Source organism: Gracilinanus agilis, chromosome 4 (genome assembly GCF_016433145.1).
Source record: "Gracilinanus agilis isolate LMUSP501 chromosome 4, AgileGrace, whole genome shotgun sequence".
NCBI classification, from domain to species: domain Eukaryota; kingdom Metazoa; phylum Chordata; class Mammalia; order Didelphimorphia; family Didelphidae; genus Gracilinanus; species Gracilinanus agilis.
The window spans coordinates 410208558-410224229 of NC_058133.1; the positions used below are offsets into that span (position 1 = coordinate 410208558).

A 15672-nucleotide genomic window follows, 5' to 3' on the forward strand; every position below is an offset into this window, starting at 1 on the left:
TTGAAAACCATAATATTCTATGTAAATGGATGTTGTTATTCATATTAGTGTTATTATCCATGATATTCAAAAGAAGTTGGCCCAATAATCCCTTTAGGAAGAAAAGAAATGAATGAATAGAAGGGAGATGTTCCCGGGAGACTTCTGCAAAAGTCACAGGCTTACTTTGGCTAAAAGACAGAAACATTTGAAAGGTAATGAAAAAATAGACATTCTCCATCCAAGGAAAACTGGGTGTCTTGAATACCTTTATTGCCTATGAAGAGAACAATAAGACAAGGGACTTGTCTCCAGGGCATAAATTAAATTCACAAAGTTAGTCCCTAGCCTCTCATCTACCATGAGATTCCCTTTCAAAAGGAAAGGCAGCTTTCTTTTAGTCTCTTGCTAGAGGTGACAAACAACAGGAGGGCTCAGACTTTGAGGAAGTGAAAGGAAAGAACACCAGCTGATCCTGTGGCAAAGGCCATTTCCCAGGCTAAAGAAGTTTTGGAGCATCTTAACTTAAAAAGAGTACCATAATATTCCAGCTGCAGAGAGTACAGTACCCAGTAGTTCAGCCAGTGGTTTGATCAGCAGATCAATTTATCAGCAGAGAGCCAAGTCATCTGCCTTGTTCATCCAGGCCGCCTACACAGCCCAAACTAGGAGTCTTGGAGTTTAGTCAGGAGCCAATACAGCCACTGGGTGATTTGGCCAGTCTAATTCAGCAACAGATTGGCCCATTCGGTAGAGACATCATACCATAAGAGGAACAAGTTCAGATGAACTACTAGTTCAGCAGTCACTATGCCCTATGAAGCTAGTTTAACTGAATAAGCAGAGGGACTTATAGCAAACTCTTTTCAGGACCTTTTAGAGAGATAGAACATAGAGAAGTCCAAAAACTCGGGAATTAAAAGTTGTCTTGGGGGGGCAGCTGGGTAGCTCAGTGGATTGAGAGCTAGACCTAGACCTAGGGAGGTCCTAGGTTCAAATCTGGCCTCAGACACTTCCTAGCTGTGTGACCCTCGGCAAGTCACTTAACCCCCATTGCCTACCCTTACCGTTCTTCTGCCTTGGAGCCAACACACAGTATTGACTCCAAGACAGAAGGTAAGGGTTTTAAAAAAAAGTTGTTTTGAAAATATGGGTTCCTTACATGTATATCTTACAATTGTTGTACTTTGGAATTCTGCCCACACTGACATGCTTCTGGAATTTGGCTATCTATGTGGGAAAGTACGCCCCTGGTGCTGACAGAAATGATTTCTAATGACTTCTTACTATGCCATTTGATTAAAAGGCCTTGCTACAGAACTGAATTTATCAGCTGATTGCTGAGGGGAGACATACTGGTGAGGGATTCATAAGCTAGCAATTGGGGAGATAGCCACTAATAGGTGACCATTAGAATCTTGAGAATAGTAAGAATCATCCCTCTGGAGACCCAACTGACCAGTGGCTATGTGAGTTGGACAAAGGAAATTTGAGGGGGCATTACAAGAACATTTCCTTTGGTTGAGGTTTTCAGATGTATTTGAATGACTAGACCATCAAATTAGAACACAATAAAGAAATATAGGATAGGCACTGCAAATGGAGAGTGAATTGAGCTAGGAGTAAAATATCAGGAAGAGAACAATGTGAATTGCATTTGGGAAGTTTCAGAATGTTTTTTTTACTGATTCCAAGTTTCCCTTTAACACAACAATCTGTCTTCCTGACATAAATGTCCAATGATTGGAACACAACAATATTTAAAGAATCAGGTTCAAGTGACTCAAAAGAACAATGAAGATATGTGTTGTGGATGCAATTCTGTTATAACATATTTTCATTGATCATTACATGCAAAAAGTGGCATAATTCATTTTTCCTGAATAGTGTGTTGACCTATTCCCCTATGGCCCCATAAATCATGGCTGTAACTTTCTGAACTGGTGCTGCTCCCTGGTTACTACTCCTGACTCCTAGTCAATTGTTTTTTCTACCAAACATGCTACCTCCCCAGGGTATATATATGAAATCATTAGCTATAACTCTGCTAGAATAAACAAAGATTGGAAAACTGATTGGAAGAAGGCTGAAAGCTGAAGTTCCTATTTGTACATTGTGTGAGCTAAAGAAGTACTTATCTATTTACAACCATGTAGCTAGTTTCTCAAATTCTGAATTATGAACCAGAAGGGCTCACTTGAACTAGTGATGCTCTGAAAATGGTCTCTACATGAGTTACTTCCTCTTAGTATCATGTCTAGATTTGCAGCATTTTTCTTTTCTCTTCATCATCAAAAGCATTTCTCTTTCACCTTGAAGGAAAACAACTCTTTGGTAAATGGTCTGTCTTTAATGGACTTTCTGGTGTAGCACTTCTCTTTGTTTTCCTTACTATTGTCTTTCTCTTCTCATAGGAAGAAAGGAAGAGTGGCAGCTAGGTGACTCAGTGGATAGAAAGGTAGGCCTCGAGATGGGAGATCCAGGCTTCAAACCTGGCCTTGGATATTTCCTAGTTGTGTGACCTTAGGCAAATCACTTAACCTCTTGCCAAGTCCTCTTCTGCTCTGGAACCAATAATTAGTTTTTCTGCCCTGGAACCAATACTGAGTATTGATATTAAGGCTGAAGGTAAGAATTTTTTTAAGAAGGAAGAAAGGAGGAGATGGAGAAACAGGGGTGCATATTTTCATGGCTGGGAATGCATTGCATCTGCCTACTTCCTTTACCCATTTGTCCTTGTATGGCAGATGAGGTAGATGAAGACTGAGAAGGGGTAGGGGGTGAGGCGTAGGAAGTGTACTAGGAAATTAAGAACAGAAAATTCTCTACTTCAATTCCTTTCTTTTTCTCCTTCATCCTCCTTCATGGAATTTCTATCCAGCCCTCCTGACCTCTATCCCCTACAGGATGTCTAGAATCTTTGACTATTTTTCTTCTCTCCATTCCGTAACGAAGTTTCCTTTCGACTTTGGGCTCTTTTCTTCAACCGTTTTAGACAACTTGCAGGCAATAGGCAAGAGAATGAATTTCTTGGGTTTGAGAAACATCCTTTTTTCCCCTTTGAAGCTGCAGCCCTTACTCCCTAAGACAGTTTATGAGAGGGAAGTCAGCAGAGCCCCCAAGAGGTCGCTGGTGGCGCAGTAACCAAGATCTGAGTGAAGAAAAGGGGGGAAAGAAAGAGGTGGTGGGGGGAAGTGGGGGACTAACAACAACAACAACAACAAAAACAAAAACCAAACCAGAGAAACTTTCTTCCTAGTTGCCGAAAAATGACGCTCCCCACCCCTACTCCGCGGCAGTAATGTGACACCGAAACGAAGCCCTGAGACACAAGCTGAAAGGAGAGAGGGCGAGAAGGGAGTCGAGGGGAGGTGGAAGAGGAGGAGGAGGAGGAGAAGGAGAAGGAAAACCCCTGTCAAGGAGGTGGAGCAAGGGAGTTGGTGTCCGCCTCCTGTTCTTCCCAGCCGTTTTTCAGAGAAGCCCGAACGGGGACAAAACACGTTGAACTCGACACAAAGCTGGGGGGCACCCGCTGGCGCTGGCGCTAGAGGCAAGCCCTGGGGGCTAGAGCTGGGACGGGGAGCGAGCTGGCCTGGAAGCCGAGCGCCGGGGCCAGAGAAGCGGGTCTGAAACTCCGAGCCCAGGACGGAGCCTTGGAGCCTCGGAAGGAAGGCAGCAGCGCCCCGGAGCCTGAGTGTGCAGGGACACTCTTGGCAGGGAAGGCGGCGGCGGCGGCGGCGGCGGCGGCAGCAGCAGCAGCGATGGAGAGGAAAGTCTCCTGAGCAGCACCAGCAAACTTCAGCGGTGCCCTTAGCTTCCCTGGCCTCCCTCTCTCCCTCCGCGCTTTCCTCCCTGTGCGCCTTGTGCTGTCTTTCCCCATGTGCAACCTCCCCGCCGAAGCTCTCCTCTTTTCAGGTGGATGGGTGACCCTTTCCTGGCAGGGGCAGGCAGTTTGAGGCGGTGGAGCAGGAGATGAAGAAAAAGCAGCAGCAGCACCATCACAGCAGCACCGACCCCTGGACCCATGTGGCCCCCCTGGGGGGAGCCCCTGCGGGGCCGGGCAGCTGGAAACGCCCCGGCTCCCTGCTGCCTTTCCTGCGCTTCTCCCTCCGGGATTACGGCTTCTGCATGGCCACCCTTTTGGTCTTCTGCCTGGGCTCCCTCTTCTATCAGCTCAACGGGGGACCCCCTCGCTTCCTGCTCGACCTGCGGCAGTACTTGGGTAAGGAAGAGGCTAGGGGGAAGCTGGGGTAAGAAAGTTAGACAGGGAAAGGAATGGTCTAGACTGGGGTGCAACTAGGATCATTTACCCTTTCTCTGAACTCATACACCCCTCCCCCAAAAGTTCTCCAGGTGTGAAATCCAAAGAGCATCAGTATGCCATAGCAACCGACTGTGGAACTTCCTCCTTTGCTGTTGTCAGCACTGAGGGAGAGAAGGGTGGCTGTGTTTTGGGTTGTCTGTTCCCGGTAGGCTGGAGGGAGTCATGAACAGCGAACCCTTCCCCACCCACAAACTGTAGCATAGGCAGTGTGTTCGTGGCCAGGTTGTGCAGAGGGAGGGAGGAGAGTGGATTCCGCCTTCATATTGTTTGGGTCTAGAGTCTGCGTGTGTGTGTGTGTGTGTGTGTGTGTGTGTGTGTGTGTGTGTGTTTAGCCTACTCTCTGCTGTCTAGTTTGCGCGTTCTCCGCATTTCAGCCTCATTCCCCACTTCACCCCCAAAGCCGAGCTGTGTGAATGCAGTTTACATGTTGGATTCCAGTCCTAGTTCAGTTGTGGTTACAATTTACCGCCGCTGGGTCTTGCTCTTGTAAGGTCTGGACACCCTTCTACTTCCCATCAGCTAATTTGACAGGCTGAAATTGGCAACGTCTGAGGGTGCATTTTTATTTTATTTCATTTTTATTATTTTTAGGGCCTCCGGAGGACGTAGCCCCGAGTCAATAGAGAGTGGATCTGTCTAGTAAATCTCAGCTCTGACTTTGTTCTGTCCAGGATCATTTTCACTATGTCACAAGTCAGAATCTTTAGGTTGTTTCAAGTTGGTCCCTTAGGGGAAAGGTTTATGAAAATGGAAAGAAAAAGAGTTGTGTTTTTTTTTTTTTAATACTGTTTTCGCCCTCCCAGCTTCCTCTCACAGGCTCAGCTTCACACCGTAAGCCTCTACCCAGTCCTTCCTTCTCTTGTCAGTTTCTTGGGGACAGTTCGGTGCTCTAGTTCTGTTCAATTCTTCCTCTGTACTTGTGTAAGGGGAGGAATGTGAATCTCTCGCAAAGTATGTGGCCAGAAGAGGTCGGGCTGAGGGGAGGAGAAAGCTGGGAGACTTCTAGCAGGAGGTTGATAAATCTGAGCAAAGCAAGACATTTGGTGCCTTGACTGATGGTCTGGGGGAACAGAAAGGGAAAACCCAAGCAAAATGTGACCTGAAATAAGTAAAAATCTCTTAGCTGACTTTACTTCCTTGGTTACCCCCTACTCCCTGTTTACACTTCCCTTTATGTTCATTCTGAGTAAAAGCTACTCATAGTAAGCAGAGTCCTGTTTGGGAGGAGAGGAAGAGAAACAAAATAACCAAGAAGATATTAGGTGCATCTTTTCACTAACCACTATATCCCATTATAAAAGACAGTGAAGAAATATAGAGCGTCTTGCTTATGGAAATTCATATTGTAAAAAATTGCTATTTTTTCTGCAAGAACATCATGAGAATAAGGTGCCTTGAAGACGTTTAAGGCAGATTAAATGACAGTTGTGCAACTGGGATTCTATAATACATTTTTGATGAGCAATCCCATGGTTAGAGGTAAATCTCAATTAATCCTTAGTTTTAAATAACACCCCTAGTTTTGAAAAGTTTTGGAAACAGGGACTCCTGTTCGCTCCTATACAATCATAGTCTCTTTGTCAACAATCACAACTAAAGCCTCTAAAATGATTAAGTGCTGTTGAAAATTAAAAATCATTCTCTCAAGGATTAGGGAAAAGATATATAAGGATGGAAATTTTAAGAGAGAATGCAGGGTGTAGCAAGAGCACTGAACTTAGGATCAAGAGACTCATTCTAGTTCTGGCTTTGCCATCATTAACTACTTTTATAATATGAGCAAGTTATTTTACTTTTCTGGGCCTCAGTATCTTCATCTGTTAAATGAATAATTTAGACTAGATGACTTCTACACTTTCAAGCCCCAAATTTCATTATTTTGACTCAAAATTGAGCCATCATAGCTACAGAGATCCTTCTACCAAAAAAAAGCTCATGAAAATAAAGCTAAGTTCACATATAATGTATGAAATGTTGACAACTTTTATTTTATAATAAGAATAATCTCTTTAAATATGTGACTGAAGGAATTAAATGTGAAACTGTTAATAGGAACAACAAGATAGGCAAAGTGAATTGGCAGCAGTATTATTCACCTAAGGTATTGGGAATCCTGAAAAGCTGATTGGTATAATTTACTAACATAATTAAGTTTCCAACTTAGAAGGAATTGGTTGTTTAAAAAAAAGCTGATACTGTCAAGGATCATAAACCATATATCCTGAATCAAATTTATTTGGTATTATTGTAAATATGACTTCACACATAATAAAATGATTGTAGGGAAATACGGGTTTGTGGTTTTCAAGAGCTCCAAAAATATTCTTAATAATATAAGGCCAAAAATGTTTACAGATTTACCTCTTAAACCATGACTCCTCCATTCTATTATTTCATTCTGAGGTTGGTTTGTTTTTTTGTTGTTCCATAAACCCCAAATTTGGAGTTGGCAAACATTGTCTCAGTTTCCTCAGTTGGATAATTTCCAGGCAGGTGCCTTTCGCAATTGTAAGCTGGAGTGGAATTTAATTTTTTCCATGAAATGACATTTGATTTCAAGCATTTACCTGATAGTGTATTTATTAAAAAAAATAGAATAGTAAGATTGTTACCAATGCTGCTACTACTTATAATCATGTTTTTATTGATGTTATTTATTTTTCTGGCTCAAAATATATGATTTCCTTTTCCTTAACCAGCAAGACTTCCTTGCAACAAATATTTTAAAAAGCAAGAAAACAGTTCAGCAAAGCCAGCCAATATACAGACCATATCTGATACTATATTAAATGTTCTAAACTCAGAGTCTTTTGCCTCTTCAGTGAAGAGGGGATGGTGCATATTCTCAATTTTTCTTTACAGTCAAACTTGGCCATTTAATAATGCTTCCAATTGTGAATATTTGTTGAACTCCAATTCTATGTTGCACTCAGCTACTTCTAGTCATCTTTGAGATGTCTTTCCCTATTTACTAAAATCTTCTGAATCCCCTGATATTTTTTCTTTGACAATTTGTCATCAGATAAAAAGAAACATCCTTTAAAAAAGATTTCATACATATTCAGGAAAACAGGGGAAAAAGAAGAAAAGAGAAGAGGGAAATTATTTATAAAATGGCTGAAAGACTATGCTCAAATTTGTATCTGTGATTGTGGGTAAATCACCTAACTTTTCTGACCTTTTATTTTGTTTTGTTTATTTTAATCTGTAAAATGGGGATAGTAATGATTTGCCTCCCAGGGCTTCTGAGAAACAAATGGAATAATAATGTGAATGTATGTTAGAATATATAAAGATCACACGTAAAGACTAAATGAGATAATGTATGTATCTTTTCTTTGAATAGAAGTACATTATTTTTATTATCAATTCAAATATCAGGTTTGGGATTTGAGAATGTTTGATTCAAGGAAAGGACTAGACAGCTACTACAGCTCCTCCTCATTGCAGATGCCCCACAGGTTAGGAGATGCATTGAAAAACAGAAGTTACAGCTCTGTCCCCACTTCCCTCCCTCAAGGGAATGTAGAAGGGAGAGAAAGCTAGAGGGAGACTGGGTACAAACTATTAGGGAGAGAAGAAGGATAAAGTGAGAAGGATAAATAAGTTCTGTTCCCTTTTCCACAGCCAGTGGTTATCCAGGAAAGGTCTTTTTAAAAATATATTTTTCTTAAAGAAATTTATGCTGGCAGCATTAGCTATTCCAAGCTAGGAAAGAGCTTGAAGAGAAGATATAGAGAATTTTTTTTTACAATCTTTTCCAAAAAGGAGAGTGGAGGCACATATATGAAGTATATAATAAATTTAGCATGTAGAAAGGACTTAAATATATTAATAAGAAACCACAAATGAGGTCTCTTCCAGAATGAAGGTTATTTTGCTGCAGCCTTTTTGCTGGTGGCTTCATGTTGTTTGAGCTACAAAACTATAAAAATCTTTGTATAAAATTCATTATATTGAAATAAATATAGTTAGCCAGATGGCTTACTACTGATTTTAGATGCTTGGCATGCCTTAACTATCATCATGCTTTAGATGCCTAATTTCCTTTTCTGTAAATTAAATTTGTTTTACTGAATGGAGTTGATGCATCAGAAATTACATATTTTCCTTTTAATGGGAACTATTTAAAACTGAAAACTTACCATTAAGCTTACAACATTACCATCTTTCTGTTCATATCAAAATCTGACTTAATTATTACTATGGCAGTGACAATGTTCAGTCAAACTAGTTACATTTTTTAAAAAACACATCATAAATGCTATCATTAAATTGGCATGATTGGAGTATCCAAATTTCATTTAATTTAAAGGAAAACACACAAACACAGACTTCAGCCTTTGTTAGAAAAATAATGTGTCCATACCTCCAAATATAGATTCTTAGTTTATAGAACTTTAGAACTGTGAGTAACCTTAAATATTATCTATTAATACACAAACACATGCACATTTGGGTCACCATTTTACAACTAAGGAAACAGAGATCTAGAGAGTGGGTATAATCTATTGAAGGCCACATGCTAATCAGCTGATTTCACCAGTATTCTTCTCACTATCCCCAAGCCATTTTCATTGGAGTACTTTGGAGGTAAAAGAGTAATCTAAGAAATAAAGGACATGCAGAACCAAAATTATGAAAATAAATTCTTTATGTGATCAAAAGAAAACTCTTCTGTTTTAAATATGGTGGTGTCGGAAATAGACACATTGATATTTTTGTTGTTCAGTCATGTCTCACTCTTCATGACTGTATTTGAGATTGTCTTGGCAAAGATGCCAGAGTGGTTTGCCATTTATTTCTCTAACTCATTTTCCAGATGAGAAACAGACAAACAGGGTTAAGTGACTTGCCCATGGTCATAGAGCTGCTAAGTGTCTGAGACCAAATTTGAATTCAGAAAAATGAATCTTCCTGACTCCAGGCCTGGCTCTTTGTACCCAAGCTGCTTATCCTTCCAGCTTTCTTTTCACTACACCTACATTTTTTAATGGAGTGCTTTGGTTACATAATGAACATGGGAATACATATTGCATGACAGCACAATATATATAACCTATATCATAACTCCTGCCCCCTTGGGGAGATGGGAGGAATTGAAGGAGGGAGAAAACATGGATTGCAAAATATCAGAAAACGATTATTAAAAATTTTATTTATATAGAATCTGGAAAAATGGAGTACTTTGAAGGCAAAAGAATAATCTGGGTAATAAAGGGCAGGTAGACAGTGCAATGGACCTGGTGTCAGGAAGACATGAGTTCAAATGTGATCTCAGACACTTACTAGCTGTGTGGCCCTGAGCAAGTCACTTAACCCAGTTTGCCTCTGTTCCTCATCCTTAAAATGAGTTGGAGAAGAAAACAACCAACATTCCAGTATTTTTGCCAAGAGAATTCCAGATGAGGTCACGAAGAGTTGGACATGCCTGAACAACAGTGGTATTGTATTGAAGCGAGGTCAGAGACTGAAATACAACTGCAGGGGGCTTCCAACAAGAAAACAAATACTAGACTGAATCATGAAAAACATTGGACCGAAAAATGTAATATTTGTTGGTTGGAGTGCAAGGCTATCTTTGTAAGGATGGCTTTAAAATATATTAGTACATTTCACTTCCAATTAATATATTTATAAATTAATATAATTATGTTAATAAATTTAATTTATAGTTAAAAGTCTGTAGTTTGTTTCTGAGACGATAAAATGGAAACAATATTTTTGTGCCCTAAAAGAGACAGTATCTTTTGTTTCCCCCGGAGAAGCTGAATTATTAGCAACAGTAGCTTGCCCTCCAGCTGTGTTCATGTCAATGATGTATAATTGAAAAAGAAACACTGGTGTGGAGGAGTGGGAGATATGATGAATGAGTTTATAGTAGGGGAAATCTCTTAAATTTCTTTTTAATTTTTGTCCTTTATTATACATCAGAATTGGCCATGAGCAGTTTTATTTTACCTAGGCCTATTTTTCATTATAGAAATTCAACTCATGTGTGTCAGAGACATACAGTAAGTCTTAAGTATGTCCAAAATGAGAATAATTAGACTCTAAAAATCTTTTTATTTTATTTTATTTAGACTCTCAAAATCTTGCTAATATTGGTGCTTAAAATATCCATTATAGATGTAAGAATACTATAGAAATTAATAAAGATACCATAGGAGTGGTATGATTTTAATCATAATACTTACGATTACTATATATGTAGATTCTATCTCATATTGCTCTAATTGTTTCATATATGTTCACTTGATGTCTCTAATTCCCCAAAGTCAGATATCCATCATGGATGAGTTTCTTTTATCCTTCCTGGTCCCTCAGCCTCTCTTTTATCTTTTCTTTCCTCTCCTATGTAGAAAGCCATCAATGTACATTTAAAATTAATAGTTGATTGATGGGAGGGACCTCTTCAAAAGAATGCCCATGTTTTGTCTTTGAATCTTAGTTTACATTTCATGTTAAAAAAAATTGTCGGATCTGTGCATTCAGGTTAGACATGATAGTCTATGACTTGTGTTTCTTTTAAGTGGGAGACGACAAAAAGATGTATTTCATAGAAGTCTTGCAAATTAAAGAATTTATGCCTGTAGGGTTTGGATGCAACCAATTCTCAAGGCCCATTGATAGGATCATAGATTTACTGCTGGAAGTGGCCTTAGAAGTCATCTAGTCCAACTCTCTCACATTGTAAATGAGGATACTAAGGTTAAATGATTTACCCAAAGTCACATAGACAGCAAGCATCAAAATTGGGATTCGAACTCGGGTCTTTTGACACTAGAACCAATATTCTTTCAGATGTACCAATCTGCCTCCAAGACATTGTTGATATACAAATACTATGCCTTCAGATTTGCTGACTCAAATGGAGTTGATGAACACAGTAGAAAAAAACATGTAAATCTCTTTATGAAGGCTGTGGTTGAGAACAGAAAGAAATGGATCTTGAGGGATTTCATAAAATTAAAATTCATACATGATTCATTTGAAGTTTTTGATCAAATCGACTGTTTCTGTAGATTTCCCTTTGCAACATTATGTTCAGAAGAACTGGAACAATAAGTGATGTTACTTTCTATTACAATGACATGTTATTCAAAGAGGATATATTAATATAGTTTCTGAAATGAATTGGTTTTCAGTAGGCTGAGTATTTGTGCACACACTGACAGCAAGCAGAAGCTCCACAGGAAGTAGAAAAAAAGATCAGGAGAATGCCAGCTGATTATATATATGTAGCCTGATGTTCCCTCAGTTTGAAAGTTTTCTTATCTGTAAAATGAGGGAGGGTGCTCAGATTACTTTAATGTCCTCATCTAACTATATAAATCTATGATCATATGAATAATTTGTAACATCACATTCATCAAAATGGCCACATATATTTAGTACAGTTTGATCTAATATAGAATTTAAAGTAATTCTCCATAGATTCCCAAGTATAATTAAGCTTTCTCTTTTTTCTTTATGTTATCACCTCACTCTTTGTGCTTTCCTTTCTATTCTTTCTAAAGAGGCAGCTTAGTGGAATGCAGAGACTCCTTGATTTGGGGTCCTACACCAGAGTATTTGTTCATTAACTTACAGTGTGTGAGCCTGTGGGTAAGTAACTTTCTTTTCAGGAAGAAACTAAGCTTCATTTCAAGAAAAGTTGTAGTGGTGGTGGTGGTGGCGGTGATGCTGATGGTTGTGCTGGTGGTACTTTGTCAGACTCTTTGTGACCCCATTTGGGATTTTCTTGGCAGAGATACTGGATTACATTGTGATTTCCTTCTCCAGCTCATTTTATAGATGAAGAAATTGAAGCAAAAAGGATTAAGTGACTTAACTGGGATCACACAGAGATCAGATTTGAATTCAGGGAGAAGTCTTGACTCCAGGCCCAGCACTCAATCTACTGCACTGCCTAGCTGCCTTCAGGGAAAATAGAATTTTGGATTAGATGATGTTTAAGGTCCCTTTCAACTCTAATTTTCTGAGACCCCATCTATTTCCATGCCTACAACTCTTTCCTTTATGCCAGTGATTGAAATCATTATCTTTTGTCATTTCTCTGAATTCCAGCAGGGCATTGTATCTCCCATGTCCCATTTTGTCTTGTATTAAAGCTATTTGTGACTACATCTTATTATCCTTATTACACTGTAAATACTCCAAGGGCAAGGATATAATTTTTCTTCTACAGCATCAAATATTACAGAAGATACATACTCAATTAATACTTGAATGAATTTTTTCCCAACATAATTTTTGTCATCCTGCAAAATCATGTTCTGTGTGAAGAAAGGAATAAGGAACATCTCCATAAAGAGCCAGCAAGGGTATACCAGAATTATAGAGCTTTGATTTGCCTTACTCTTCTCTCCTTTATTCCAGACCAAGGATTTCCCCCTTTCATTGCTTGAATACATCCTCAATGTCAAGTGCCAACAACATATCCCAGGTGATTCTTACACGTGTTTATGTGAATATGTTTGCCCTGGTGCAAAGTTACAGGTTCTCCACTTTAGGGGACTTTAGACCTAAATTTCCATATCCATACCTATAGTTTGTAATGCCAAAGTTAATTATAAATCTCGAGTTGTTCGTATCCCATTTCCTATTTCCTGTCATTCCTCTTAACTCTGACCTTGGGAGTAACCAGTTTAGGAAGGAGAAGAATAACAGTTTATTTCTTTACCTTGTCTAGTGCCTCACTCAGGCAGTGATTTGTGTCAGATTAAATCACATTTCAAATGTCACCTTAAGTGTCTTAGGAAAATGAGACTAGCACTTAAGGTTTCCAAAGGAGGCAAAGAATGACTGGATATTTATCAAAGGAATGAAATGACCATTAAAATCAGGTCTTAATTCACCTGTATTTAAACTTGCTCTAAGAAACTAATCTTACATCATGACTTTAAATATTCCTTAATTTATTTATCTACGTGGTTTAATATATAGAGTACTGGACTTAGAGTCAGGAAGACCAGAGTTGGAATCCTGTTTCAGACATTATTAGCTGCAAAATTTGCTTAACCTCTGCATGCATCAGTTTATGCTTCTGTAAAATGGGGATAATAACAATACCTATCTCCCATTGTTGTTGTAGGCATTAAAAGAGATTATGTATGGAAACTATTTTCTAAGCCTTAAAGTACTCTAAAATTTTAGCTATAGTTTAAGTAATTATAAGTTTTTGAAATATTTTTAATGAATGCTTAATCTAGCCCATTGCTAGAGCATTGGGCCAGATATAAAAGGATGAAATTCAGTGCAGATATATTTAAAATTACAACTACATTCAGAAAAACCAACTTCACAAATACAAAATAGAAGAATCAAAAAAAGAGGTCACTTAAAAGGTATCTTAAGTGGATTGTAAGCTCAGTAATATGTCACTTATGATGTGGCAACTAAAATGGCTAATGTGATATAGAGCTACATTAAGAAAAAGCTACATTTGAAGGCCATTGGATAATAGATTTGGTGATGGAACACATCTCTGAAGTCATCTAATGTAAGCTACTCATTTTACAATTGAGGAAACTGAGGTAAAGAAGTTGTTGTTTGCTTATGGCTATATAAATAGGAACTGACAACCCAAAATTCAAGTCCTCTGGACTCAAGTCCCACACTCTTTTCATTATGTTACTGAGTCTGCACTGTTCAGATCACACTTGGAATTCTATGGTCAGTTCCAAACACAAGCTAGAGAATGCCTAGAGGAAGGCAGCCAGGAAAGCAAATGGCTCTGAGTCCAAGAGATATATGATCTACAAAGTTAAATCTATAGAAACAGTCTATTCGATGGAACCTAAAAAGGTAAATTGTGTCTGAATCTAAATTACATAAATATATTGGTTAAAAATTTAGAATATTTAACCTTTGGTAGTCAAAGGGATTTGATAACTGTCTTTAAGTATTTGGAAAGCTACTGTGCAAAGAAGGATTAGATTTATTCTCTTTGACTCCAGAGGGCAAAACCAGAAACAGTGTGTAGAAACCATAAAGAAGAAAATTTCAAATTAATATCAGAAAAAGTTCCTAACAAATAGAACTGTCCAAATGGACAACATCAAGAGATGGTAGTTTTCCCCAACTGGAAGTCTATGAGATTTTCTATGGTAAAGATTCCTTTTGGGTATATACTAGATGGCTACTGACATCCCATCCAATTCTCAAATTCTGTGCTATTACTATTTATTGTAAGGAACTGTAAAGTAAAATGCAAATATATTGTTTCTAGACATAGATCATTAATTTTCCCATTATGAAGAAGATATCACCCATACGATAACTGGTTTGGTTTTTCAATCCTAAAGTGTATGAATGCTCTCATTAGGGGTTTTCAACCAACAGATCAAATGTAAGACCAAATACGATCATCAAAGTTTGAAGCTAGCCAAAGTGGGTATATGTCTAGATGCATAAAAAAGGCAGACAGACTTTTTTCTGGTACCTACTTTTTTTTTTTTTTGTCAATCAAAAAAGATCTCAAGAACAAGCGCATTCTCAGCACTCTAGTCTTACACATAGCATTGTGTGTGTGTGTGTGTGTGTGTGTGTGTGTGTGTGTGTGTAGCAGAATCCCTGAAATGAGGTCAGAAAGTCATGTTCAGGGTTTCGCTATTGTTACCAGGAATTTTCTATATTTAAGTGAGATAGTTATCGGAGATCATAGAACTTGAATCAGCACAACACCAAGCAGAGAAAGAGAAAAGATTTAATCTTAGCCTGGGAAATTCTGTTGGCTCTCCTAGCTAGGTGTGGTGACTCATAGTGGTGGCTATTTACTTTAAAAATGTGCTTGCTCTTATAAGTCCGCAATGAGGCTTTCTACACCGGGGAATTGGAGGAGAGAACAGGAGATGGATATTAAGAGTTGAAACCCAACATCCAAGAGAAGATGGAACTAGCAGAGACACCCAGCAGAGGCAATAGGATAGAACAAAGAAACAATGCCCAATGAATAGAAGTGAGGCAGAAGTGGAGCTTAGTGGTGCTATGACACCCAGTAGAGAGCAGTGCAATTACATCACTAGAGTGTACTGCCAACTCTACAGTCAGAAGTGTGATTTGCCCCTAACACACACATTCCCTGGCCACCCAGATTCATGGAGTTTGCCTTTTCATTCATGTTCAACTAGTAACACAGCAACACATGCTAGCCATTTGTGCATTGGAGGGAAAAATTTTGGTATACAATTTGTATGTTGTTTGATCAAAAGGCATTTTTGATTTGAATTAGTGCTATCAATGGGAACTGGCAAGCTATGATTTTAAAAATCAAAAAGGGACAAAGACAGAAAGAGAGAGAGAGAGAGAGAGAGAGAGAGAGAGAGAGAGAGAGAGAGAGAGAGAGAGAGAGAGAGAAAGAGAGA

The 15672-nt window shown here is 38.7% G+C and overlaps 1 protein-coding gene across 1 annotated transcript in view; it reads left to right on the plus strand.

Moving 5' to 3' along the window:
- The first annotated feature begins 3951 nt into the window (after window positions 1-3951).
- UST (uronyl 2-sulfotransferase) overlaps window positions 3952-15672 on the plus strand; it is a 402158-nt gene continuing 390437 nt past the window's right edge. Inside the window, exon 1 of the mRNA XM_044671645.1 lies at window positions 3952-4201. Within this exon, the coding sequence (XP_044527580.1) occupies window positions 3952-4201 (250 nt within the window). The remainder of the gene's footprint in view (window positions 4202-15672) is intronic.